Genomic DNA, 26,721 nt, shown 5'->3' on the forward strand with positions numbered 1-26,721 from the left:
CCAGACCCTTGGGCAGAGCTTTTAAAGTGTGTGAGAGGTTAATGGGAGAAAAAGGGAACATATGTAATACTTTTAACAATACAGACTTTTTTTTAAAAAGCATGTGAATATTCCTCTGTCAGGGGAAGACTGGGAGGTGGACATGTCTGCCTGCTTCCTCTGCACTGAACCCTGGGGTAATAGCCAGTTAAGAGCCATTTCTTTGTTTGCTGCTGTCCAGTTATCACAAGAACAGAAGCTCTGTGAACACAAGCCCTGCTGGCCACCAGAGCCAGGCTACCAAGGGCACAGCCACAAATGCTGGGCTCCAGACATGTACACAGGCTCCTTTCTGGCAGATACTCCACTGGATCAGGGCAGAGTGCGAAGAGGCCTCCCCTGGCTTCTGTGGGCTTTGGAGAGTACTTCAGCAGAGGCTGTTAAATTAGGAGCCTGCCCTTCATGCCAAAGTGTTAAGATAAGCCAATAGGCATCTTTCACAGAAAGACTGGAAGCTTTTCAGTTGGCTGCCTCTCTGCTGGTAGGTAGCCAGGTGAGGTGAGTCTGTGACCCTTTAAGAACTGCTTCTTGGGTGAACCAAATGGGTGATGGTGGCCAAAATATACAAATACCCAGTTATAAGTGCAGCGTGATAACTATATAGTAACAATACTATATTGTGTATTTGAACGTTAAGAGGGATCTTTAAAAAATGATTCATTTTCTATAGTCTTACCGTTTTTTATCTTCCAAATTAAAAATGTGGTCAGACTGAAAAAACAAAACAAAAATCAAAACTGTTTTTCAGTTTGCTCCAGCCCATGGGTCTCATTGCTGCAAGCACTGTTGGCTTCTAAAGCTAGAGGACACGGGGGCTTGTCTCTTAGGAGCAGGTGTTTAAAGCTGGGGTGCCAGATGTGGGCTCAAACCCTTCGTTTCTCAGGAAGCAGCCCGAGCTGTGCATTCCCTCTGTGAGTGACTGTGGGAGTCATGGTGCCCGTGTCCCAGCCTCTCCCGTTTCGGTGTGGGTTTCTCCTTTGCACAGTGTAGGTGTGCCGCTCACCTAGTTTTTTGAGTTTCTTTCGGAGGACATTGTTCTGCTGTGGCTATCGGTTTGGTGTGACCTTAGGAGGAGGTGAGTTCAGGACCCTCCTACGCCACAATCTGGAACCAGAACCCTCTTATTTGTCAGTAGACTAGTGGGCAAGAGTGGTCTTTAGGGTCCAGCTGCCAGGGTTACTGCCCTGCCTGCCCACCTCCTGCCCGGGGAACTTGGCCCTTCGCCAAGTGGGGGTAAGAGTAGGGCATGGTTTATGAGGCGGCTGGAGGATGGACACATCCATCCTGGTCCACTCAGAGGGCTCCGAGCAGGGCGGCACCGGGATGCAGCCACGTAATTTACCATCGTCTCCTCCCTCTGAAGTGCCAGCTTCAGGGAGGCAGTTTTTTCTCTCTGCACCACCAGCCCCGAGCATATGAATGCATGTGCAATATATCACAATGTTCCTTATTATTTGCCTCTGTCCTCACCCCACCAGCCTGACCACCCCCTTATAGTCGGACCTTTGCTTTTCTACGCCTCCCCTCAACCCCTATCCCCCTCCCCGCTCAGTTTTCCCACCTCTCCTTAACTCATCTTTGAGTCTTTGTAACCCTTCTGGGAATTGGTTATTTATACTCTATCTGGGGTACTCCCCTAGGCTGGTAAAACTGTCTGGTAAATACGGAGAAATTGGTGAGGGCCTTAGTTGAAATTTAAACTTTCAAACTAGCAGCACCATGTGTGTGTGTAATCGCCAAACATTTGTGGGAGTGTTAGGAATCGAGAACACTTGCAACATTTCGCAGTATTCCAGGTGTGTCCACATTGTCATCAATGTGACTTTATCTTGCTGAGGTGCCAGTGCTCTGCGGCATGTCCAGCAAGGCCCTGGGCAAGGCAGCTAGACCACCTGTGTGACGTACACAGCTTTTTTTTCAAAACCCTATAGGCCCAGTGCTTGGCAAACCGTGGCTCTCGAGCCACATGCAGCTCTTTGGCCCCCTTGAGTGTGGCTCTTCCACAAAATACCACGTGTGGGAATGCATGTACAGTGCGATTGAAACTTCGTGGCCCATGCGCAGAAGTCAGTTTTCGGCCTGGGCAAGTCTATTTTGAAGAAGTGGCGTTAGAACACTCAAGTGGCCAAAGAGCGGCATGTGGCTCGTGAGCCTCGGTTTGCCGACCACTGCTAGAGACCAACATAGGACAGAGCAGAGGGGCAGAGCCAGGACACAGAGGAAGGTGGAGTCGAACAGGGAAGATACCCTGCGATCTGGGAAGGAGCACACCCTCAAGTCTTAATTCCAATGGTAAGGCTTTAAAAAGCTACCTTCGGTTTTGGGGTCTAGTTGTCCAGGTAAAATCTAGAAATGAAAAGTAGCTTGGGAAAGAGAACTCACAATTGACAGCCAATTATATGCTAGGTACTTAGCAATGTATTATTTTGTTCATTCCTCATGATCACGCTACTAAATGACAGAGCTGGGGTTTGAACCTGGGCCTGCCTGACTTGTGGAGCGGAGACTCCGCACACTGTATTTCCACTTTCTGTTGTCAAGTAGGAGACCTCCGTGGAGAGGATAGCTGGGGTCTGTGCAAGCTTGAAAATGCTCGGGACTCTTGGGGTGAACACACAGTACAACATAGAGGATGTATAATAGAATTGTACATTTGAAATCTATATAATTATCCAGTGTCACCCCAATAAATTCAATTAAAAGGTGGGGTGGGGAAAAGGAAACGCTCTGGACTGAGTGGGTACAACTCAGTTGTCTACCGCAAAAGACCCAGCTGGTCCAGAAACAAGGCTGCCTTTGGTTTATCTGGGCAGATGCATCATTGTCCCTGCCACGCGGTCAGCAGTCACATGGCGCTCCGCTAGCATTAGCATCTCGCTGCTGCGGCGGCGGCGATGTCAGCCTCGGCATGCACTATCTGGTGACGGACTTTCTCCAGGGGATCATAGTGCATCCTCTGCTCACCGACGGCGGCATATGTACAGTGCTCATTTACACAAGCGGTAACAGAAAGCATGACTTTAGAAGAGAAAAGCCAAACCAGGTGGCTACCTTCCAGCTGTGCTTGGTAGGTAGTCATCTGCCTGAGAGAAAAATGTGATTGGTTTTAGACCATAATTGGAGAGGCAGAGAGAACTTAAAGCACAGATATGAATGACTTGGAAAATAGGACTTCCTTGGAGAAGCACGTTATTGGACTAATGAAGTGATCTTTTAAGCTTCTTTAAAAATTTGATTCTGGAGAAACATTGATTTTGCTCCTCCGCTTATTTCTGCATTCATGGGTTGACTTCTGTATGTGCCTTGGCCAGGGACTGAATCCACAACCTTGGTGTATTGGAACGATGCTCTAACCAACTGAGCTACTTGTCCAGGGCCTTGTAAGCGTTTTCTTTTTTTAAAGGTTAAGATACTTCATACAAAATAGATAGTAATTTCTGTTCTTTCTGATGAAGCAAGACAAAGAAGCAGTTTTCATAAGTCAGCAATTCCCAAACTGATGCCCAAAGGAACAATGTTTCATGAGATGATAAAACAAATGAGTCAAATTTTTTTTATAGCCAGTAGTTTGAGGAATGATTGATCCTGCTCTGAAGAACTCAGGGTATTCTGAGGTGATCTAAACCCATTTTTTTTTTTTTTTTAAATCCTCACCTGACAATATTCTTTTTTGAAATTTTTAATGTATTTATTTTTTAATCCTTACCCAAGAATATTTTTCTATTGATTTTTTTAGAGGGAGTGAAGAGAAATTTCGATGTGAGAGAAACACATGGATTAGTTGCCTCCTGCACACACCCTGACCAAGGCCTGGGCCTGGGCGGAGTTTGCAACTGAGATAAATGCCCTTGACTGGAATTGAACCTGGGACACTTTGGTCAAGCTGACACTCTACCCACTGAGCCAAACAGGCTAGGGCCAAGGATATTCTTTTCATTAACTTTTAAAGAGAGTGGAAGGGAGGGAGAGAGGGGAAGACACACACATCAATGTGAGAGAAACATGTGCCTCCCACACGGGCCCTGACTGGGGGCTAGGGAAAACCCGTAAAAAAAAAAAATGACCTTTTCTATTTCTAGAAAGTGATCTAGGGGGTAAAAAACAGCCTGGGAGATGTTGAAATTTCTGACTGGTAGATAAGTTTGGATAAATGTATTTGTTTGGATAGTTCACTCATGTGGTCATAGTTTTACATCCTAGTTCTGTACTCCGATTTCCAGTGATACTTTATGCACCTGTTTGTCTATCAATTTGGTTACAATCTTTACTCTCTGGTCCACTCATTTTTCAGAGGAGGCATCCAAACCAAGGAGGCCCAGATTCTGAGCTGACTGAGCAATCAATGTGTAAGACAGTGAGCCACCTCCAATAGCTTCATCACGCACCAACAAGGGAGCTGGAATGGAACGCACTCACCTTGTCTCTGGTGCCAACATCCTGGGACTCCCTTGTTCAGACATTAATCTGTGGGGAAAGGCGAACTGCTTATTCCCATAGAAAAGCTACAGGATCAGGAAGGACTGCACCTCTGGAGCTGCCCCCCTCCACACAAAGGAACCGGAAACCACGCCTCCCATTCTTAAATTACATTTATTGTTGCTGCCAAGGAGTCTCTCATGAGAACAGGTCTCACGTTTATGTAGAGATATATGGGTTAGGATTATAGAAGCAAATTCCATGAGGTGTTCTGTACGAAGGATGCCCACCTACGACTCTTCACTCAGCAATCTAATATTCACCATGTGTTGACTGCCCTTTATTTACCCAAACATGCCTGTTTTTTTTGTTTTTTTTTAAACATGTGCCTGCACAGGGCAGAGGGGAGAAAACAAACACAATAACGCCAAGGGCTTGCTACAGAGAAGAAGGCTAAAAAAGATAAAATGGTCCCCGCAGCAGTGCTGCCCAGTGGCAGTCTGAGCGCGGGAACGGCGTTCCCAGGAAGCAGCGCCCAGTGGTTGCTCGGGTTTGACGGCAGGAAAGCCCTTGAGGTTCCATGTGGCTGTCGGGAGGGGCGGGCGGGCGGCGCCCTTACGGGATCCAGTCGATGCTCAGGCACCGCGCGATGAAGGCAAACATGTCTGAGACCTCCTCGATCACTTTGGCCGTGGGCTTCCCGGCCCCGTGGCCCGCCTTCGTGTCCACGTGGATGAGCAGGGGGTTGCTCTGCTTGCGGCTGCGGCCCACGACGTGCTGGAGGGTGGCAATGAACTTGAGGGAGTGGAGTGGGACCACGCGGTCGTCGTGGTCGGCGGTGAGGAGCAGCGTGGACGGGTACTGGATCCCGTCCGCCTCTGGCAGCTTCACGTTGTGGAGCGGCGAGTACCTGGAAGGCAAAGGCACGGTCGTTCACCGGGACCATCAAGGAGGGCTGCGGGGCAGGTGACCGGTGTGGTTCACCGGCCTCACGCCGTTAGCCATAGGCCCGCAGCCACGCTGTGGCGACGCCAGGGCCACTGGAGACCGGGAAGGGCTCCTATTCTGGAGGATTGAATAAGAAACGGAACTCGCCGGGACCGGTTAGGCTCAGTGGATAGAGCGTCGGCCTGCGGACTGAAAGGTCCCGGGTTCGATTCCGGGCAAGGGCATGTACCTTGGTTGAGGGCACATCCCCAGTAGGGGGTGTGCAAGAGGCAGCTGATCGATGATTCTCTCTCATCAATGTTTCTAACTCTCTATCCCTCTCTCTTCCTCTTATTGTGAAAAATCAATAAAATATATTAAAAAAAAAAAAAAAAGAAATTGGAGAAGCTGAGGGAAAGACAACTGACTTACTTGAGGTTAAACAGAAAGTTATTCCTCGATTTGGTATCGGAGCTCAGCTCTCCTGATTAAAAAAAAACAGAAAAAAAAAAACAAAAAAAACCAAAAACGGAATTCCCAGGGCTGCTGAAATAATCACACCTGGGTGCACACTGGTGGTCAGGAATGGACTATTTTCGGATTCTTACTTAGTGGACTGATAGTCTTTGTTTTTATTTAAACCCCTCCCCCAAGGATATGTTTTTCTTGATTTTTTTTTAAGAGAGAGAACTATTGACCGGTTGCCTCCTGTATGCGCCCGGACCGGGAATTACTGACCCTGCAACCTTTGGTGTCCTGGATGGTGCTCGCCTGCTGAGACACCCAGCCAGGGCCCGACTGCCTTTTTAAACCACTGACTGTGGCTGTAACAGGCACAAGCCTTTCTTTTGTCGATGAAACTGAAATCCGCTTCCTGCCCTTGAACGTCTATAAAACCTTTATTCCAGGCTCAGCGCGGCAGCCCGGGGAGGATCGCCAGGCCTACTTTCCTGCCTGTGCACCAGGCTGCCGGCTCCAGCAGAGAAACCGCCTCTGGCCAATGGCGAGAACGTCCGTGGACGAGCAGAGGAGGCACCTTCTGAAGTACAAGGTACGTTGCCAGTCACGGTAACAAAGGGAGTTTTAGAAGGAAAGCACAGCTGAGTTACACAGTGGTAGATAATAGTTAAGTGAGGGAAAATCTCCGGAGAGTTTTTCTGTGTATTTTATTCAATACTAGAGGCCCGGTGCATGAAATCCATGCAAGGGAAGGGGCGCTCAGCCCGGCCTGCACTCTCTCACAGACCAGGAACCTTCGCTCTTTACTGCCCGCCTGCTAGTAGCTCCTTACACTGCTCCTTATCACTGCCAGAGGCAGGAGAGGCTCCCGCCACCACCGCTGCACTTGCCAGCCATGAGCCCGGCTTCTCTTCCGGCTGAGCGGAGCTCCCCTAGTGGGAGCGCACTGACCACCAGGGGGCAGCTCCTGCATTGAGCATCTGCCCCCTGGTGGCCAGTGTGCATCATAGCGGCCAGTTGTTCCACACCACGGTTGCTTAGGCTTTTGTTATATAGACGGGTGTCATGTTTTTCAAAAGGTTCAGCATTAATGAATATAATCAATTACTCGAGTTGCGTTTCATTGCTTCCAGTAGTTGCGATGGGGGCAATGGACTGTTTTCTGATCTCATTTCAGGGTTTCTGGAGTAGCCTCAGACCTCCAGATAATAGATCTATGGGGAAACTCTGCCTATTAATATTACAACCCCCCCCCACCCCTTTAAAGATTCACATGCCACATTTATATGTTAAAGATTCTAACAAGTTCTGTAGAAAAAAAAAATCTGTTAGGCTTTATTTATCTAGCTCTTTTTTGGGGGGGGGGGCCCATGGTGCTTATGGGACACTCTCCAGGCCAGGGGTGCAGGGCTTGAGCAGGTCCTTATAGGGCCCCTCTGGCTCTAGTGTGTAGGGCTGAGCTCTCTGCTCAATGGGAGCAGCAGATAAAGAGAGAAATGCAGGCCTATGAGCGCTAGGGAGGAAAATTCAAATCCAGAGAGAATACTAGAATATAGGTGTGGGCAAAAGTAGGTTAATAGTTGTAGTGCAAAACAGTTTACACTTGTATTAATATTTATTAATTTTTGTATTATGGCTATAAACTTACTTTTGCCCACCCCGTATATCACACACATCTTAGGAGAAACAATATTTAGAACTTTTTCTTTTTTCTGCTTTCAAATCAATTTTAGAAATATCAGGTTCCATCAAATATTTTGTTGTATTTGTTGTCTAACTTACTGAGTATTTTCAGTTGATTTTAAAAATGGGACTTATCCCCTAAAATGTTTTTTTCCTAAGCTAATTTGAATTATGGCTTCTTCAAATACTCAGCTTTTACCAGTTTGTGCCAATGAGGCTATTTGCACACTTAATAACAGCTTTACAAAATAAAGTCCCTCCAGCTCCCTCACCAAAGAACTGAATTTAATAATTCAAGTCATTTTAGCTGAATTTCTAACTGGAGAGACCTAGCCATAAAAAGCCTATAAAATGAAAGAAAAAACTTAATAACTTTAAAAATTGATTGAGAAGACTGGGACACAGGCTTCTTGTTATTCCAAGGGCAATTCCTAAATACTGATCATCCCCAAACCCCTACATGTGGGAAGTAGAGTGAAGAGGCAAAAAAAAAAAAAAAAAAAAAAAAAAAAAAAAAAAAAGTAGCGGTCAGTCCTGAGAATCTATCTGCCATTGTACGGTTATATCTTCTAAGTCCGTGGTTGGCAAACTGTGGCTCACAAGCCACATGCAGCTCTTTGGCCCCTTGAGTATGGCTCTTCCACAAAATACCACGGCCTGGGCGAGTCTATTTTGAAGAAGTGGCATTAGAAGAGGTTTAAAAAATTTGGCTCCCAAAAGGAATTTCAATCGTTGTACTGTTGATATTTGCCTCTGTTGACTAATGAGTTTGCTGACCACTGGCCTTAGTGGTGGAGGGACCTGAGAGAGGGAAGCTGCACAGTATTTCCATACACAGCCTGTAGTTTCAAATACTCAGTTATACTGACAGCACAAGGTAAGTTTATTTCTTATTTTAAAAAAGGAAATCCCATACACATTGACGTGAGGTATAAGGACACCTTTTAAAAAGTGGTTTTTGAGGGATGTACCACAAATTTAGTAGCTTTTAAAAACAACCCTGATTTTTTAATCCCCCAGTTCTGTACGTCAGAAGTCTGGGTTGGCTCAAGTGGGTTCTCGGCTCTAGATCTCTCCAGACTGAAATCAAGGCGTCAGCTGGCTGGGCTGAAATTCTGGGAAAATATTTCCAGGCTCATGTAGGTTGCTGGTGGAATCCAGTTCCCTGAGGCTTTTGACTGAGGTTCTAGAGGCCCCTCTCCTTTCATCTTCAAAGCCAGCACTGGAGGGTCAAGTCCCCCTCAAGCTCTGATCCCTGTGACCTCCTTTTCCCCGGCACCCCTGACTCCAGCCAGAGTGCTCTGCCTGTAAGGGCTATGTCACTGCAGCCTGGGCCCACGTGGGCAATCCAGGATAATCTTACTTTAATGTCAGATGATTAGAAGCCTTAGTTTAACCTGCAAAGTCCCTTCACAGCAGTGCCTGGATTAGTGTGTAAGAGAAGGACACGGGTAAATTGGAGTGTGTGTGTGTGGGGGGGGGTTCATTTAGATTCTGCCTTTCACATCTCTGTAGTTCTTGTTAAAAGACAAGATCAAAATAAGGAAGACAGGTATTCCCATCACTTCCCTTACTTCTGCAGTAAATTATATGCAAATAGGAGACATGGAGGAGAGTAAGGAGTTAAACACCACAAGTCTGAACAGTCAAAAAGATATCAAATCGCTAGCAACATATACGTGAAGTATGAATTAAAACCTTACTTGATAAGCCATTCAAAGTGGGGTTTGCTGTCCGAGCACCCGTAATCGGTGGTCCAGGCATGGCCGATGGTGTATTTATGGAATTTCAGCATGTCCATTACTCCAACTTGGGCGATAACACAACCAAAGAGGTCAGGCCGCTGATTTGCACAAGCAGCTAAAAACCGAGACAGAAAGAAAAGGGAGGCAGTCTGTTAATTAAACAGCTAATAAGTAAACCAGAGCAAAAGAACACGTAGGTGCTTCCAGAACCTTGGCTGCCTTTTTCTTAGAGCACAGAAAGGAACCATCTTAAATCACCTGCCTAAAGGCCCACAAGCTTTCCCCTTCCTTCCAGGATATCCGAGGAGGGACAGTCTCATCAGTAATAGAGATTTACTCACCAAGGTGAATTTCAAGAGGGGAGGGTTATTTGAAAAACCTGTGTCCTCTCCTCCCTACTTGCTTTCACAGGTGAGGGGTCTCAAAGCAAGCCTGTGATATTGCAATCCTCCTATATAATAAAAGCCTAATATACTAAATGTACCACTGTTCATTCAACCAGTTGCTATGACACACACTGACCACCAGGGGGCAGATACTCCAACCAGTAGGTTATTTGCTGCTGGGGTCTGGCTGATCGGGACTGGGCGAGACAGGGCAGGGCACTCCCTAGAGCCCTCCCACAGTCCTTCCCCCTGGCCTCAATCGTGCACCCATGGGGTCCCTTGGCCTGGCCTGCGCCCTCTTGCAATCCGAGACCCCTCGGGGGATGTCTGCAGGCCAAGCTGAGGGACCCCACCAGAGCACAAATCCGTGCACCGGGCCTTTAGTGTAACAACATACATTTTAGTCCTTGTTCCTGGCACAGAACTAGGAGTGTCTTTTGTCCTTCAAATCCAGCCCCTTTCAATGGTGCCAGAATTCATGCTAGTGGGTGACTCTGGGTGGGCTCTAGACGGCTTCAGGATGGGGACCAGCTGCCAGAGGAATCAATCATGTGCTTGGAAGACCGGAACTGTCACCTCTCCCTCAAAACCTCTGGCTTCTGAGGAGGGAGAGGGGCTAGAGCTTGACTCAATCACTGACGGCTGATCATCTAATCACTTGGGCTTATTTACTAGAACCTCCATAAGACCCCTGGAACAGCAGAGTTCAGACAGCGTCCAGGTTGGTGACCATCCTCAGGAGCTGGAAGGGTGGCGTGCCCAGGGAGGGCAGGGAAACGCCACACCCACGCCTCCTCATACCTTACTTACTCCAATGGCTCTTCCATCTGCCTGTTCCCGGGTTCCATCCTTTAGAACCAATGGTAAATGTAAGAAAAGAGTTTGAACCTGAGAAGGGGGTGCTGGGAGGCCCAGGACTGGCGACTGGCATCTTGGGAGCAGTCTTGTGGTCTGAGCCCTTACTCTGCGGGGTGCGTGCCGACGCGAAGCAGGGTCAGAATGGAAGCGGACTGGAGGTTGCCCGGTCGATGCGGGGAAGTGTTGTGAGTAGAAAGAGCTTGTACAGCCCGAGGCAGCAGAGGGCCTAACACCCAGCTCAGGGCTCTGTCCTTTTTCAAAAATACTCTCCTTTGTATTTACTGAACGCCTGGCACGTGCCTGGCACTAGGCCTGGGGGTGGGTGGGAAAGATAAAAAAACCGAGGAAGCAACGATAGTGTTCAAAACATTCAGGGGGAGGGGGGGGGGGTGTGTAGGGCTACCGAACCAGGCGTAAGGCCATTAAGGAGGAAGTCGCATCGCAGCTGGCAAAAGCATCGTTCCCACCCCAATTCTGATTCCAGGGCTTATTCCTAATACCGAGTCCTCAGAGGCGGGAGGGACAGGAGCCTGTGCTTTAACTAAGCTCTTAGCATCCAAACGGGGGACTCCATCTCTGCAGGGTCCTTAAGGGACCAGATGTGACCAGATGTGTCAACAGACACAAACTAAGGCCTTAAATGGTATAAAGGAGTTACTGGGTGAACCAGTAAATTACAAAACAATTCTCCCACTATTGGAAGCGGATGGTATTTTCAACAGCTTCTCTCATTAAGTCTTAAATTTGCCCTTATTTCTTCTCTCTTCTACACCTGACCTGTAATCCATATACAAATTCGGTTGTCTCCAATTCAGAATATACCCAGAACCTGATCACTTCTCAGGACTTCCATCACACCCTGGCTGGTTGGCTTAGCGGACAGAGCGCTGGCCTGTGGGCTGAAGGACTTCCGTCACTGCGCCCCAGGGCCAGGCCACACGGATCCTTCCTGGACAGAAGTCTCCTACCTGGCCTGCTTTTTTTGGCCTTGACTCTCCTTCCACCTGCACTAACACTGGAATAGGAACAATGCATGATCCTATGAAAAAAGTCAAATTACGATACTTCTCTCAAAACTCCCCCAAAGGCTTACTTCACAGTAAACCAGGTCCTCGAGCCTGGCGCTGAGGTCCTGCCGTGCTTACCCCCCCTCGCTCCCTGTGCCCAGCCACAGGCCTGGGTCTCCTCCCGGCGGCTAGGCCCCTCCCAGCCCGTGCTGGGCTTAGGGCCTCGGGTATACTGTCTGTTTCTAGGACGAGAATGGAAGCTCTAAGAAGGCAGAGGTGTTATCTGTGTTATTCCCAAGATTGTTATCAATAAAACTTTCTAAATTTGAAATGGAACATTTTGGACATAAGAGATTTTACCTCCAAAGGGGGAAAAAAATTTTTTTTCAAGACTGTATTCTATTGAGGTAAAGAGTTAAAGAGTCAGGACAGGAACTCAGTTGCTGACATGACTCAGCACATTCTCAAGACAAGAAAATTGGGTGCATGAGCCTCTACTTGCCGCCCTCCTCCACAACTGTGGATGGAAAACCCCAAGAATTGTCATGTGTGTTTTAAGTTGAGCTTATGTATGCTATTCTACATTTGGGCAATGGCCCTTCATGTGCCAATGACACTGGGTGTAAGACCCAGCCAGCAAAGTTCAGGTCCGCTACATTTTCATTACAACGTTCAGTGCTACTGAGAGAGAAAATGCAAACTCGAATTTCATTAACTACCAAAAATTAGGTCCTTAGAAGCAGTACCACAAAACGATTAAAAGAGCAGAATCTAAGACCACCGTGCTAGCCCCAGCCTCACTACTCCCAACCGTGACACGCTGGGCAAGCCACTCAACCTCTGGGTGCCCGGTGTGTCCTATGTAAGATGGGGCATTTCCAGCCCCTACCGCCCAGGCTGCGTGTACATCAGGGTCTCAGCCTGGGCCTGGCGCATGAGATACTCAATTTACCCTTATGCTGCAGATACATCTTTATATGTATCTCATTTACTTCACGACTTTTCTCTCTGTGCCCACAGCACTTAGCATCACCGGGTGTAGTTATTCAACAAATGTTTAGTGATAATCACATCTTACAAGTCCCGTCTCTCACAGTCAGAGTGGTTATCAGGCTCAGGACTGTTGTGCTTGGACTCTAGAAACCTGTGGCTCCAGTGTGTGGGGAGAGGGGTCCAACCCGGCTGGAGAGAGAATTGCAGTCTAGCCCAGAAGAGCTCAGAGCAGGGAGGCTGGACAGTTTTTAGGCTGTCCTAAATCAAGTTTAGGGAATGTAGGATCAGCTGGGTCTTTAGGCCCAAATACAAATGGGTTTCATTTTCTTTGTACCACTGCTGCCATCCATGAGCCAAAGTCAGTCAAGAACTGTCAACAGTGCACACGAAAATCCCAAGAGTGGTAACCAGGAAGTACTAGTACAATGAAGAAAATGCAATCCTTACCCACTAGGAGGCCTCCATTTGAACCTCCATTAATTGTCAGCCTCTTGGGAGACGTGTAACCTTCCTTTATAAGATACTCAGCAGCACACTGAAAGTCATCGAAGCAGTTTTGTTTGTTGGCCAAGATACCACCTACAATGAGCCAAAGTGCAAGAGAGTTAATTAAGAGCACAAAACATGAGAAAGCATGGCAGGTTAACCCTAAGGGAATTCAAATGATGACAGGGTATAGTTTCAACTACTGCTCTATTTAAACATAATGGACTAGTACTACCTTTACAAAAATGCCTCAACCAAAAATCCATCAATTCAACAACTGCTAATCCATCTGGTGGACTTATATTCCATCTGGTGGACTTATATTCCCTTAAGAACTCCTAGAATTTAAAAGGCATGTGCCCCAAAGGGAAGAGATGGTCTGTTGTATTAGTGAACCATGAGAACAAGAGAACCTATACTTTGGAAAAGTGGGACTTAAAATGAACAAGATCAGAGCAGGGTTCAGTCCTCTCTGCGCTCCACCCATCACACCCAATGGGCCTGTGCGGCTCCCCTCCCAGGGAAGACCAAAGTGCTTTGCAGGAGCCTGAAACGGGTAAGCGAGGACCAGGTCCTCCAATTTCGTTGTAAATAAGAATTCGGTAGGGAGGTTTCTCACGTCTTGAATGATGAGGGCCCCAAACATCTTCCCAGGGAGGCTGGGCTTTCTCATCTAGAAGTCATTCCAATGTATAACACCACACAAAGCAATTCCTTAAAGAGAGAACATCTGTCTTGGAACATCTAAAAGTAAAAGCCAAACGACCAAGCATGCCCCTACAGGGACAGATGTCCAAGATAACTGCCTCTGAAGTAAGAAAGGCAGACATCTAATTAGATATCTGAGATTAACCACGTCTGCAGAAATTCAATTAAAGATGAAGCAGTGTTACTGAAGGAACTTTTTCATATCAAACCAAATGTTATTAAGATTTTAATAAGAAATTATCGGTGAATTAGAACAGCTAGGATGACTCAAGTTTCCAGGAATAATATCATTTTGGGTATAGAACTATTTTTTAAGAAGCATTACATTAACAGAAGGGAATTTAGCTGTATCAGTATATTCCGGTCTAAAGGGGGAAAAATCCATTTCTGGTCCTTTCACTGCCTAAATTTGGAGAAAAGTTATGAATCAGTCTAACCATGGTCTACAGTCAAGCTCCCCAAGGCTTTGGGTAATAAATTTGTTCTAATTAATAGATGAGACAGAAAGTATTGACCAGGACCAAGGGCCCTATCAGAGCACGGTGGGTACCTGATGGCCAGAGGGGTCTTATAGAGGAGAGTATGGGCTCTTTGCAGATACCACAGGAGTTTGTGCAGGTGTGTGTATTTTTGGGTACACCACAAACCTTTAAACTAGGAGATCAGGCAAGATCAGGGGTCCAGAAGGAGCATGTAGATTTGGAATCTAAATAAAACCTGTGGTATAGGGAGATTTTCTTCCTGAATATTCTTTAATCAGTCATCTCAATTATCACAATTTCACAGTATGATTTTAGTGTAACTAAATTCTAATATCAGGTCAAAGTTAGAATTACGTTATGAATTTTATGCTGTTTCAAATACAATGACAACTGGTAAGTCTTTGGGGATGTCATGGCAGAAGCTGACCTGAGATCACAGGCAGGCCTGGAGCCCGTGGATCAATTAGGAACTCTTGCTAAGAGGCTTAGATAGTTTGTGGTCAGCACTTGGGATGCATGCTGATGCCCAGGGGTCAGACCTGGGCCTCTCCTATTATCTTGACACCTAACAGACTCTTATGAAACATCTCTTTACAGGTTTACCACCATCTCTGCTGATTTTATGCAGAAAACCAGGGCCACTGTCCTCAGGTTGGAGATGGTAGAGAAGAACAGGTGGATGAAGGGTGGTCTCTGAGGTTCCTCCTGTGGGAGAAGCACCCTCTCCCCTGGTGCTGCTGGCTCCCTTTGCCCCAGCAGGCCTTCTGTAAACGCTGGCTGATGAGGAGGGAGCGGAGGTGGAGTGAGGTGCCATACCTCCTCCATGGGACACAGGAGTAAGACAAGGGAGAAGCATCGTCTTCAGGCTATTGGTTAGTTTATGAATTCCAGAGACACAAAAGCCCTGGAGACCGGATGTGTTCCGTGTATATAAAAAAGGAAGAGATAGGGCTTTCAAAGTAAGAATTACTATTCTTGGAGCAAGTTGTGACAATCCCGGAATGAAGCTGAGGATAGAAGCAATATCTTCAGTCAACTAGAACATATGCTCAGGAGGCCAGAAAATGGAGACAGAATCATTTAAACCAGACAAGAACAATGACTTAGCTCTTTGCTAGTGGCTGCAGGTGCCAAAGTCACAGCAGCAATGCTGGGAGGGCGAGCTTTCTCAGTAACTTTGGGGAAACGAGAATACAAGCAAAGGATGCCCATATGAGAATAGGAAAGCTCTAGTTTAGGTTGTTCTTTTCTTTTTTTAAAAAATGACTCGCTTTAAAGTCTGTTTGAAAGAACCAAATAATGAACAGTAAGTCAGGCCAAACAGGAGACAAAACAAATGCCAAAAATGCCCCCCGTCCCCCTCCCGGACTTACTCTGATAGCGATAATATAAAAATCTACCGGCTGCACCGCCAACAAAGCAAATAGTTCTGATTATGGTTTAGAGCAGTGATTGCCAACCTGTGGTCTGCAGACCACCGGTGGTCCGTGAGGTCCGAAAGGTTGGCGACCGCTGGTCTAGAGTGAGTGTTTCTGAAAAACAGGTCAACAGAATACAAAAGGAAAGAAAATGTGTGAAGGTGAAGTTGTGGGGGAGGTAGAGGAAGGTATAGGGGGACATGTGGTGATGGGAGAAGACTTGACTTGGCGTGGTGGACACAATACAACATAGAGATAATGTATTGTAGAATTGTACCCCTGAGACCTATGTAATTTTATTAACCAATTAAAAAGGTTAAAAATAACATTTTTTTTTTTAAAAGGTAAAAAAAAGAACAACAACATGAAGTTATTTTTAAAGGGGGAGTGGTACCTGCCATGTGTTTGAAAATAGCCTTCGTTTTCATTTGTTTAGTGAAATGTCTTTCTGGTCCTGAGCTCAAACACAGCTCTGGCTACGGCGTATTTGCATTTCTGAGGAGAAAAGACCTCACCTTTATGCCACGTCTCTCCGTATTCACCGCCTCCTCGGATGTTGGCCACTGCGAGGACGCCACCCATGTGTCTCACAAAGATAAGCCTGGACACACTGAGAAACAACAAAACAGTTAAACTTCCATTAACTGCCCAGTAAGGACCACATTATTTCCATTAAAAAAAAAATGTATCCCCCAAAACACTCCATGTGTAACGTCCTCTAAATCGGAGCCCAATATTTTTATATTACCTGATTAAAGTAAAACATATCACTTCTGATTGTTTAGCTGCAAAGCTCATATATGCTCATGAGCATTCAGAAGATCTCATTGAACTATATTGGTAAATATTTCACCATACAAGTTGGGAATACAAAATGCATAATGCAGACAGAGAAAAACAGAGGCCCTCATTTCATAATGAACATCTTTTAACATCTATCTTGGCAAACACGACACTGCCAGCTAGGTGGCACAGGCCTTGTGTGAGTGGTCCTGGGCTCTTAGGAACACCACCAATGGCCCTGCTCTGCTACCTTTCTTTCTTTCCTTCCAGTCTCTCTCTCCAGGGATCAAACTGGAAAAAAGGAAGCTCTTTCTGAAGCATGGATTTTAAATAGTTTCACAGAAGCTCAGATGTTAAACTAGACACCATACATTAAGAGAGGTAGTGGTGGGGGAGGTGGAGGTGGAGGACACTGACCAGAATGTAAGAATAGAGAGCTCATGGCAGGAGAATGTTTTCTAGAAATAAACAGAAGAAACGATAGCACTAAGTTTCTAGGGAAAAGAATTAAGTCCTTTGGAAAATTTGGATTCCACGTTTTTCTCCTCCTCTTTCCACTCTGGTCCTAAAAATGCTGAGTGACATTTATTTTTCTAGCTGCAGTTAAAATTATATTTTAACTACTTGAGAACTATTTCTGAGAAGTTTATCCTTCTTCCTTTCAGTAAGTGGGGAAACCATGGCCTTCTGCAACCTGCAGCTAATCTCCTGGATCTCGGGGATGAAGAGGAAAGGACAGCTGGGTAAGCGATGAGAGCATGCCATCACGCTAGACTCTCCAAATGGATCTTCAATTGCTTGGTCTTTTCTTCGATCTTGTTCATGCACCTCTGATGGTCTCCACTGAAACCATCAGCACATCCACTGGGTTCTGGGCTGAAAGCGGCTAGGGCCTCCTCTTTATTCATCTCCTCATTCCCAACGCAGCAGGCTTCATAAATACTTGTTGCACAAATGACCAGAGACAAGTGATGTTAATTTCAGATCTGCTCAGGGACCAGTGTTGTCTGGATCCTCGCTACCCTTGGAGACCAAGGATATGGGGCTCAAGGTACGAGCCTCTGACTCGTCCATTAGATGAAGCACACGTTCCCTGGCCCTACACTCAGGTCTCACTGCAAGTGGAAACTGAAGCTTGCATTTCAGCACTCTTGGTGAGAAGAGGGACAAATAATGACATACTGTACATTTTGTTGTAAGGACTGGGTGAACAGCTATTGCTTTGCATCCTTAGACTAATAGTCGCAGGGAATAAATATGCTTCTGGCTTTACCACAGACATGAATACCAATGAAATAGCGAATCTCACTGCCTGGAAAATTCTAATAAGAGATGGGAAGTCCACCTGTGGGCTTAGGCCTTGCCTAGCATGGTGCTTGGTATAGAGCAGAGGTCGGCAAACTCATTAGTCAACAGAGCCAAATATCAACAGTACAATGATTGAAATTTCTTTTGAGAGCAGAAAACCGACTTCTGCGCATGCGCCACGATGTTTCAATTGCACTGTACGTGTGTTCCCGCACATGGTATTTTGTGGAAAAGCCACACTCAAGGGGCCAAAGAGCAGCATGTGGCTCTCGAGCCGCAGTTTGCTGACCACTGTTACAGAGAAAGCAACCTAGAATGTAGCCTGGTGATGTCATTGTGCAATGAATGAAGAGCAACTCATATGACAATGCCTCACAAGTCTTCTGAAAAGACTGTTCTACACAATGATTTCACACCTTTTCAGCTCCTCACTAACAAAATCGAACTCTTCAGCCAGATGGTCAAGACAGTCCACAATTTGGCTATAAACAGCTTCATTAAATCCTGAACGATTAGCAGAATGCATGCTACTGATATCTAGGACTTGGAATAAAGTAACATTTAAATTTGGGAATCTACTCTGAATTTATGTCCTAATAGTCACCCTCATTTCTTTCCAAATAAGGAAGATGAATCTGAGAATCGGATTTCATGGTGGCACTATTTAGAAGTTGGCTTAAAACTGATCTTGCTGGTAGGAGTCGCCTTGCTTTTATTAAAAACTACAGGCCCAGTGCACAAATTTGTGCACGGGTGGGGGGTCCCTCAGTGTGGCCTGCGGGGATTAGGCCAAAACCGGCAGTCTAACACTGCCTGCTGCTCCTTCCTGCAGTTCCTGCTCATCCTGACCCTGCTGTGGGTTTGTTTCCTGTCAGTCCTGATTGGGAGATCACCTGTGTCTGGTGTCCGTCCCAAGGAAGGGGTGTAGTGGTGGGGGGCTGAGACACGATCAGCCCTCTGGGCGGGCAGTAGAATGGCCCTGCTGGCCTGGATCTGTCCCACTGACGTTTGCACTGGTTGTTGGGAGCCATATGGTGGCCACTTTTACACTGTTTCTTCCTTGCAGAGTGTCTAGGGAGGGGTAGTGGCCACAGTGTCCAAAGCCGACTTCCAGGAGGCTGGCAGTGCTGTCAGGATCATGCCGGCAGCACCAGTCTGTTGATGCCTGGCCTGTTTTCTGGAGATTGGACCTGCAGGACTACTGAGGGGATGAGTGGCCACTGCAGGGCTGGTGGGCTGCTGGGATGGGCTGGTCAGCTGAGCGACTGTGGGAGCACACTGACTCCCAGGGGGATAGCTCCTGTGTTGAGCATCTGCCCCCTGATGGTCAGTGTGTATCACAGTGACTAGTCGTTCATTCATTTCAGTCCTTTGGTAGCTTAGGCTTTTATATACAGAGATGCTCACAGCAAATTCCATTTTATGCTATGAATGGGGTAGTAAAATCAGGAGACATTTATATAAACAATAGAAAATGCTTAAATTTAGATTTTTCCCCCCCCTGAACATAATTACTGGGACATAATCACAGAAACTGGGTAGGACAGTTTGAAATGGATGAAATAATAGAGTACACAAAAAATATATTTATGGCTGAATGTTAAGATAGTCTATTTTAAGACTTGTGCTGCTGAAAAAATATCACCAGAAGCTGCAAAATCATTCCTTAGGAAGAGAAGACTGAGAGCACACGCCAAACACGCCAAACACGGAAGGCAGGCGCTTCCTTTGTTCAAAACTCAATGGACACTCACCTTCCGTACCCTGGCAGCTAGAGCTTCAGCATTTAGTTCCCAAACAACCTGTTCCACTAAAGACACAAGATCAGCTTGTAATGATGCTGGAATTCCTGGCCAAAAATGCATGTAGTGAACGTAATCCTATCCCTCCATGAAAATGACAAGCCAAAAAATATATATGGTTCACTAGATGAGAAAAAAGAGCATGATTTAACAGACGAGGCTCCCGTTTCCTTCCACTGGATGGAAGGGATCATGGCCCATGCTTACCTGTAGTTGGGGGTGATGGAGATGTTGAAGCCGCCGTAGCCGTATAAGAAGGCAGGATGAGAGCCGTCCAATTTTATGCCTTTTTTATGCACGATGAACATTGGAATCTTGGTGCCGTCCTTGCTAGGGTAGAAAATCTAGAACACAAAAGCAGAATGGTTAGAGTTAGCACTACCTCGCCATCACCTGCCTGCTTTTCCCTGGGAAACACACACGGGCAGTGGTTCTCTCCTCCAGATGTGGAGCAGCAGTGGGAATCAGCAGGTCGCTGACGATGGAGCACCTTGTGGCTTTTGTGGCGATAGCCTGCGTGGAACAGTGGAAAGCACAGGTGTCTGAAAGGAGACTTGAATTCTTATTTCACAGCTGTCTAGCGAGGGGACCATGGACATACTGTTCACCCTCCCTCAGCCTCAGTTCTTCATCCCTAAAACATGGCCTTCCCAAGGTGCACAGAAAACACACATTTGTTTTCCCTTCTCAGCATTGGAAGAAGTCAGCTTTGGCCATCCTGCCAAACAATTCAATTTAGGGAGATTTATCTTCTGGAAAACAAATTTCACATTCAACCGCCTTTCTAAATATTAAGATAACTCGACTGGCCTCATGTGTCTATGTACAACAGTTAAATTAATGTTAGCAACAACAAAACATATATTAGCTTAGAAAGTAGATGGAGAAACACAGAAATCCTATTACTTCAGGTCAAACAAAGACATTTTTCTCCAGTATTTTTAATTAAGGCTCATAAAACCTTCCTGAATCTAAGCAACCTCAGGCAAGTTCAGTCCACATTTCTATAGCCTTTACTCTTTTGACAAGAGTAAAAGGATAAGAAAGAGAATATTCAATGCTATGTAAATGATAAGCCATCAAAAGATGATAATGGCCCCTTTTGGACAAAAAAAAAATCTATAGATAGCTTTCTCTTTGGGTAAATATGGTTTCTTTACCCCAAATGACATCTAGAACGTGCCCAGCTTTGAAATGTCTTGCTGACCTCACTAGTTTCAGTTCGAGGACAGAAGCCTTTACACTTAGTGTCACTTGCAGCCATATTTTATCCAAAGCTTTTTAGGTAGCAGTCCTATCCTAGACAGATGCTGCAAAATGCTTGGAAATAAAGGGGTGGTGTGTGTGGGGTTGGGGGAGAGGAATGCAGATTTGGAGAAAGGCACCACAGGCCACAATATGTGCCGACAAGTCTGGCAGGTTTTTGAAACCTGCCAATATGCCAATAGTAGTATAAGAAGCATTTGTTTCTGACTTGGGTAAAAATACTAAGAAATAGATAAATTTGACAGATTAGGAGTCATGGAGAAGAATACTCTGCAGAGTTCAAAATTATCAGAGGAGCACAGTTTTATTTAAAGTTAATGTAGTGGCAATTAGCAGCCTCTGATAACGTGTGTAATTCTGTGGGTGGTACAAGTAAATGAGGAGTTAGAGGATCCCATTTCAAGGGATTCACAGGGGCTGATGAGCTAAAATTGAGGGTCTTCAACTCAGACTGGGGGAGAATTTGAAGCATCACGGCTTTCTCCAGTGACTTTAATCAATGAAATTGATGACCTGTCTAACATGCTGACCTTCCACAGGCTTCAATCCCTCCATGTCCAGACCTTTACTTCCATCCCACTCATTCAAATATTTGTGCGGCCCATTATCTGCCAGGCACTGCGCTGAACACTGGAGACAAAGATGTACTGCAAGTCTACAGACACAAGCTCGCACCACAAGCACCCATCGCCTCAGCTTTACCTCTGCCCTTAGGACTTCAAACGCTTCTGCAAGGAACTCTGACATCAACCACCCCCAAGACTCCAATTTGTCCTTTCACCACCTCCTTCCCTTATTTCTGGAGCATCTGCCCCCCCACCCCCCTATTTATTTATTTTTTAACTCTTACTATGACATTCAGTTCCTTATACTCTTATCTTGCTGTCAGCTTCCTTTGGGATTTCCTGGGCAGCATGGAGCCCTTGGCCAGCCCTCTAAGTGTTACTAATGCCGAAAAGCCTCGAGTTCTAACCTAACCCACTGGGTTCCTTCTCCTCTGGGCTGCTGGGCACTCAGGAAACGCCAACTTGCTTCACTGAAAATTGATAATACTTGAACGCATGGGCTCTGAACTTATGCCTTATGTCTCCCCTGCCCCCCAAACGAATTCCTGTTTTGCTTCCTATTTTCTTTTTTAAATGTCTTCCTTTTACCTTTTTGTTTTGTTTTGTTTTAAATCAATTCCAGCGTAGTTCTTTCCAATATTTCCCATTTTTTTCCCTTCCCAACACCACCATTTGTATCCCTTGCTCTGTACCTGGCCACCGGCTAGGAGTTCTTACAAAGCCTTCTTCCTGCCATCTTCACTCGCCGTCTACAACCTCAGAGAAAGAAGGATCTCTTGGCCTCGATTCCATTCCTTACCACCTTCACCACTACTTCATTCTTCCAAGTACCACAATTTCCTTTCTGTATTCTCTTCCTTTCCTTGCATACCAACGGACTAAAATTTCTCCTATCCTATATAACAAAAAGACCCCAAACCTTTTGTATTGCCCTGTCTACCCCTCAAGATAAATTTCCATCTTCCTCTTCCTTCCTGATCAAACATATCTTCAATAATCTATACCCACAACTCATACTGGGTTACACTATTCATCCCTTCGTCCCTACCACTGCTCTTTCAAAGGGCAGGAATGAATGTTTTTGTCTTTCTTCTTTTCCCTCCATCCTTAACTCTACTCAGTGGTGTATACCTTTCCACACCTTTTCATATGTTTATAGAGACACATCCATATATAATTATTCACATACAATTATATATGAACTAGAGGCCCAGTGCACAAAATTCATGCATGGAGGGTGGGGGTCCCTCAGCCCAGCCTGCACTCTCTTGCAATCCAGGATCACTGGCTCCTAACTGCTCACACCTAATCACTTGCCTGCCTGCCTGATTGATCACCCTAACCACTCACCTGCCTGCCTGATCGCCTCTAACCAGCAGCCTGATTGCCTGATCACTCCTAACTGCTTGCCTGCCTGCCTGATCACTCCTAACCATCTCTGCCTCGGCCCCCAATGCAGTGGCTTTGCTGGAAAGACATCCAGAAGGTCACTTGGCTGTCTAGTCTAATTAGCATATTATACCTTTATTATTATAGATTATATCATTTGTTATTATCTGACAATGCATTAGATATGGTAGTTATAATCCTGTATGTTTTGTAGGCATTTAATTCTGGAGAGATGAGGAGGAGCTGAAGAGTCATTTTAGGCCAAAAGGAAAATTTCCACTCCATTTTGGTTTACCTTTCAAAGGATGGATGAAGATTTAAAAATTTTCACAGGGTACCTCAACAACAATAAAGTCAGCCTATTAGAAATCTGTTTTAATTTTTGGAGCACTAACTATGTGCTAAGTGCTCTACTGAGAGTCTGCAGAAATGCTTCAACTCTCCAAGACTCGGCCATCTGTTTTTCTGAATTAAAAAAACAAACCCTATTCCCAGTCTCAAACTGTGGAGCCAGAAGTGAGACAGAAAGTGGAAGGTTCTGGAACCAAGAAAGGAGAACAGTGGCAGAGGCATAATTAGATCTTGAACTACTGGCACTTTGATGAGTTTATCTGAGAGGTATTCAAGTGTTTTAAGGCACACAGGCATTCAGGGCTATGATGAATCAATATGACTTGACAGTAGAATATAAAAGCTGTCTTCAGTGCCACTGCTCAGATTTGCGGCCAATGCAAACACCTTTAATCAGATATTTTCACTAAAGTGAAGAACCTACTTTAGGCAGAGGTGCAGAGAAAGCAGCACTGTTTTTGCAACAGGCACTGTCTTTGCAGAAGGCATCCATTGTCCGGTAATAAGGCTCACTACAGTGGGACTGAAACTGAATGTAGAATGCACGTTCGCTGGTTTTGCTCTTAATGAAAACAGCAGGATAAATCCATCATCGAGTCTATGAGCTCTGCACTGTCTGAATTCAAATAAACATTTGCCGAATAAATGAGTTAGAATTGCATGTGAAATGCTCTCTTTCTAACCCAGCTGCCTCAGTGCCTGAGGCTCAACATCTTCTTGGCTGCCCCTCACACATCCTCCTCTCCCCGCCTATCTACATGGCAGCCCTACCATCCAACAGGCCTCCTGTTTCCGATCTGGCACCGGTGACCAGATTACCCTCCCTGAGATCTTCCTTTTAATCCGGGCCACTCCCCTATGCCTCCCCATTCTCTACAGGATGGATTCCACATTTAGACCGGCAATGAAAGCGCTTCACTCTCCGCCTTCAATTTCTTCGAGGCCTTTCTCAACCTCCTCTGTCCTCTGCATTGAAATGGCCATTTCCCACCTCCAGACCCCCTGCTCCTAATGTTTATAGACTAAAGTATGACCCCACCCCCACCCCAATTAATTGGCTTTTAGGCATTCACTTGTTTGGCCCCCTCTGCTCCTACCCAATGCATCTCAGGCAGGTTCAACCTCTATGTGGCTATTTCTAGTCACAAGGAAGAACTTTACAACTGCACACAAATGGAGCTCATTTCATTTGGGGACCTCTCTAATTGTTAGAAAGTTCTTTTTTCCCTGAAAACGTCAAAATAACTGAAAGTAAAGGAAACAAAAATTAGCCAGGGCGCTGGAGACAGATCCTACTGACAGTAAATTCCTATATAAGCCGTCAACTAAAATTTCCATACATTTAAAAACAAATAGCAAAATACCTGCCAGTTAGTTTCTATCTTTTTCAGAGTTTTCTTTAGTCCTTATGTCAGACAAAATACATGTTATTTATTTTACTCGATTTGTTTAAAACAGTTACCTAGTTCTCACCACGTACCAAGCACCATTTACAGGCTTTATAAATAGCCCCTCATGTTAACATATGAGGTCTGTACATGAATGCCCCCATGTTTTAGAGGGGATCACTCTGCCCCACAGAAGTAACCAGTCCAAGCCATATATCTCCTAAGTGATGAAGTCAGGATTTGGACCTGGGCCATCGGATGCCAGACTCCCTGCACTAAGTCACCATAAACAAGGGATCAGCAAATCCTCTGGCCCCTCCTCCAGAGGCCCCTTCTCCAGGGATCCCCCCAGCTCCCCTCCTCCCTCCGCCCCTCCGGGCAGGTTGTGCCTTTTCATATCTCCCTCCGGGAGCTGCGAAATCTATTTACTTCTGTACCTAGAACTGCACCTGAAAGACAGCAGGCACTTGAAAACAAAAGCTAGATAAATGCATGAGTGAATGCTCAAACTAGACCTATGCTTTGAATCAAACAACATAAGGGCATTTTAAATGGCAGTTCGTTATTTAAAAAAAAAAAAAAAATCCACACAAACAGAGCAGCCTAGAGTCTGGCATCAAAATGCCTGTAAGCAGAGTAATAAAATACAAATTAATTCTGGCTGAGAGACTTGAGAGGCTACAATAAGCATGGATAAGATTACACATTTCCAACTTATTATTACTGAAAAATATTTAATATCTGGCGTTTTCCTTACACACAGCTGTTAATCTATTTTACACGCAGGGGAGCTCTGTGGCTCCTGAATTGATCAGTTATGGTAATTTACTGCACGAGACAGTATCTCCATCATAAAGCCAGACAGACACCTGAAATCTATTTCAAATCCTCATTAACTCAAAACCAGCAGACAGCTTACTTATTTTATTGTATTTGAAAAAAATAAAATCAATAACCAAAGTGTGGAAAAGACAAACTCTGGGCACAGCTTGAACCATCTGAGGCTGGGAGTTAAGGCTCCCCAAAGGGGGCACTCCGGGAGCCGGATGCCGGTGAGGAGCAGGGAGGGCAGTGTGCGATCCAGCCATTCAGGCAGGCTGGGGGGATGGGTGAACCGTACAGCACAGAGCTGGCCCTGCACCGAGGACAGCGTCACAGAAGCCCAGGGAGCGGGAAGCTGGCACAACCGGCCAGGTACCACCTGCCGTTTGCACATCCAGGGGAAACAGATGCGGCAAGTCACGGTGAGGAGCAACGGTGCGCGGTTTCGCTGCAGAGAGATGAGTGATCGGAATACTGAAAAGGCGAATTTGGGAGTAAAATTCTCGGGCACGAAGACACGGATGCCAGTTTCTGTTGGGCACATCTAACGCGGCAGTTACACTCCGAGCCACTTCTACCCAGAGTCTCCCAGACAACACAAATGCAGATCCTTCAAACAAAGCCTTCGGGTGAGTAAGGGGCAAGAAAGAAACCATCATAAAAGGCCCTGAGCCACTGAGGCAGTAATCCTAAGACGCCAGCGCATGAGCACCACCTCGCCGGTCACTGCCCCCGCTGGGAGCCCAGAGGCCAGGAGCGGCCTCACGCTGGCCGGGAAGGCAGGTGCAAAGAGGTGGCCAATTAGAGGAGCCGGAGGCTCAGAGGACCATCCAAGTAGCCAGCGGGAGGCCACTCACCAGGGGGCAGAGAGGAAGGCGGGGAAATGGAAGGCAGATCCTGCTGCGAAGGTCCGAGCACAAATGCTTCTGTGATTCAGACCCCTGCCTGGCTGTGTGAAATGGTTTAGATTTGTGCAGGAGAGTGACAGCAGCAAAAATCGCATCATGAAACCATACAGAGTGTTTTCTCTTTTGTTGGCTATGAAACACCCCCCCCCCTTACCCCAGCACTACCATGATAGAAAGATCTTGTCTATTCATTTTCTTTTCTTTTTTTCATATATATATATATATATATATATATATATATATATATATATATATATATATATATATGTTTTTTTTTTACAGAGAGGAAGGGAGAGGGATAGAGAGCTAGAAACATCAATGAGCGAGAAACATCGATTAGCTACCTCTTGCACACCCCATCTTGTACCTTAGGATGTGCCCGCAACCAAGGTACATGCCCTTGACTGGAATTGAACCTGGGACCTTTCAGTCCGCAGGTTGACGTTCTATCCACTGAGCCAAACCAGTTTCGGCAATGTCCATTCATTTTAAAACGCAGAAATAATGTATTGTTAATTACACACACACACA

General features: G+C 45.9%; 1 protein-coding gene across 1 annotated transcript in view; it reads right to left on the bottom strand.

Moving 5' to 3' along the window:
- Positions 1–4,613: 4,613 nt before the first annotated feature.
- The window catches only part of PREP (prolyl endopeptidase), a 103,937-nt gene continuing 81,829 nt past the window's right edge, over positions 4,614–26,721 (bottom strand). Inside the window, exons 11-15 of the mRNA XM_084890532.1 lie at positions 19,708–19,844; positions 16,123–16,217; positions 12,961–13,092; positions 9,228–9,384; positions 4,614–5,365 (exon numbers count right to left, since the gene is read on the bottom strand). Coding sequence (XP_084746658.1) covers positions 5,071–5,365; positions 9,228–9,384; positions 12,961–13,092; positions 16,123–16,217; positions 19,708–19,844 — 816 coding nt within the window. The 3' untranslated portion in view covers positions 4,614–5,070. The remainder of the gene's footprint in view (positions 5,366–9,227; positions 9,385–12,960; positions 13,093–16,122; positions 16,218–19,707; positions 19,845–26,721) is intronic.

Source organism: Pipistrellus hanaki, assembly GCF_964339955.1.
Source record: "Pipistrellus hanaki genome assembly, chromosome: 7".
NCBI classification, from domain to species: Eukaryota; Metazoa; Chordata; class Mammalia; order Chiroptera; family Vespertilionidae; genus Pipistrellus; species Pipistrellus hanaki.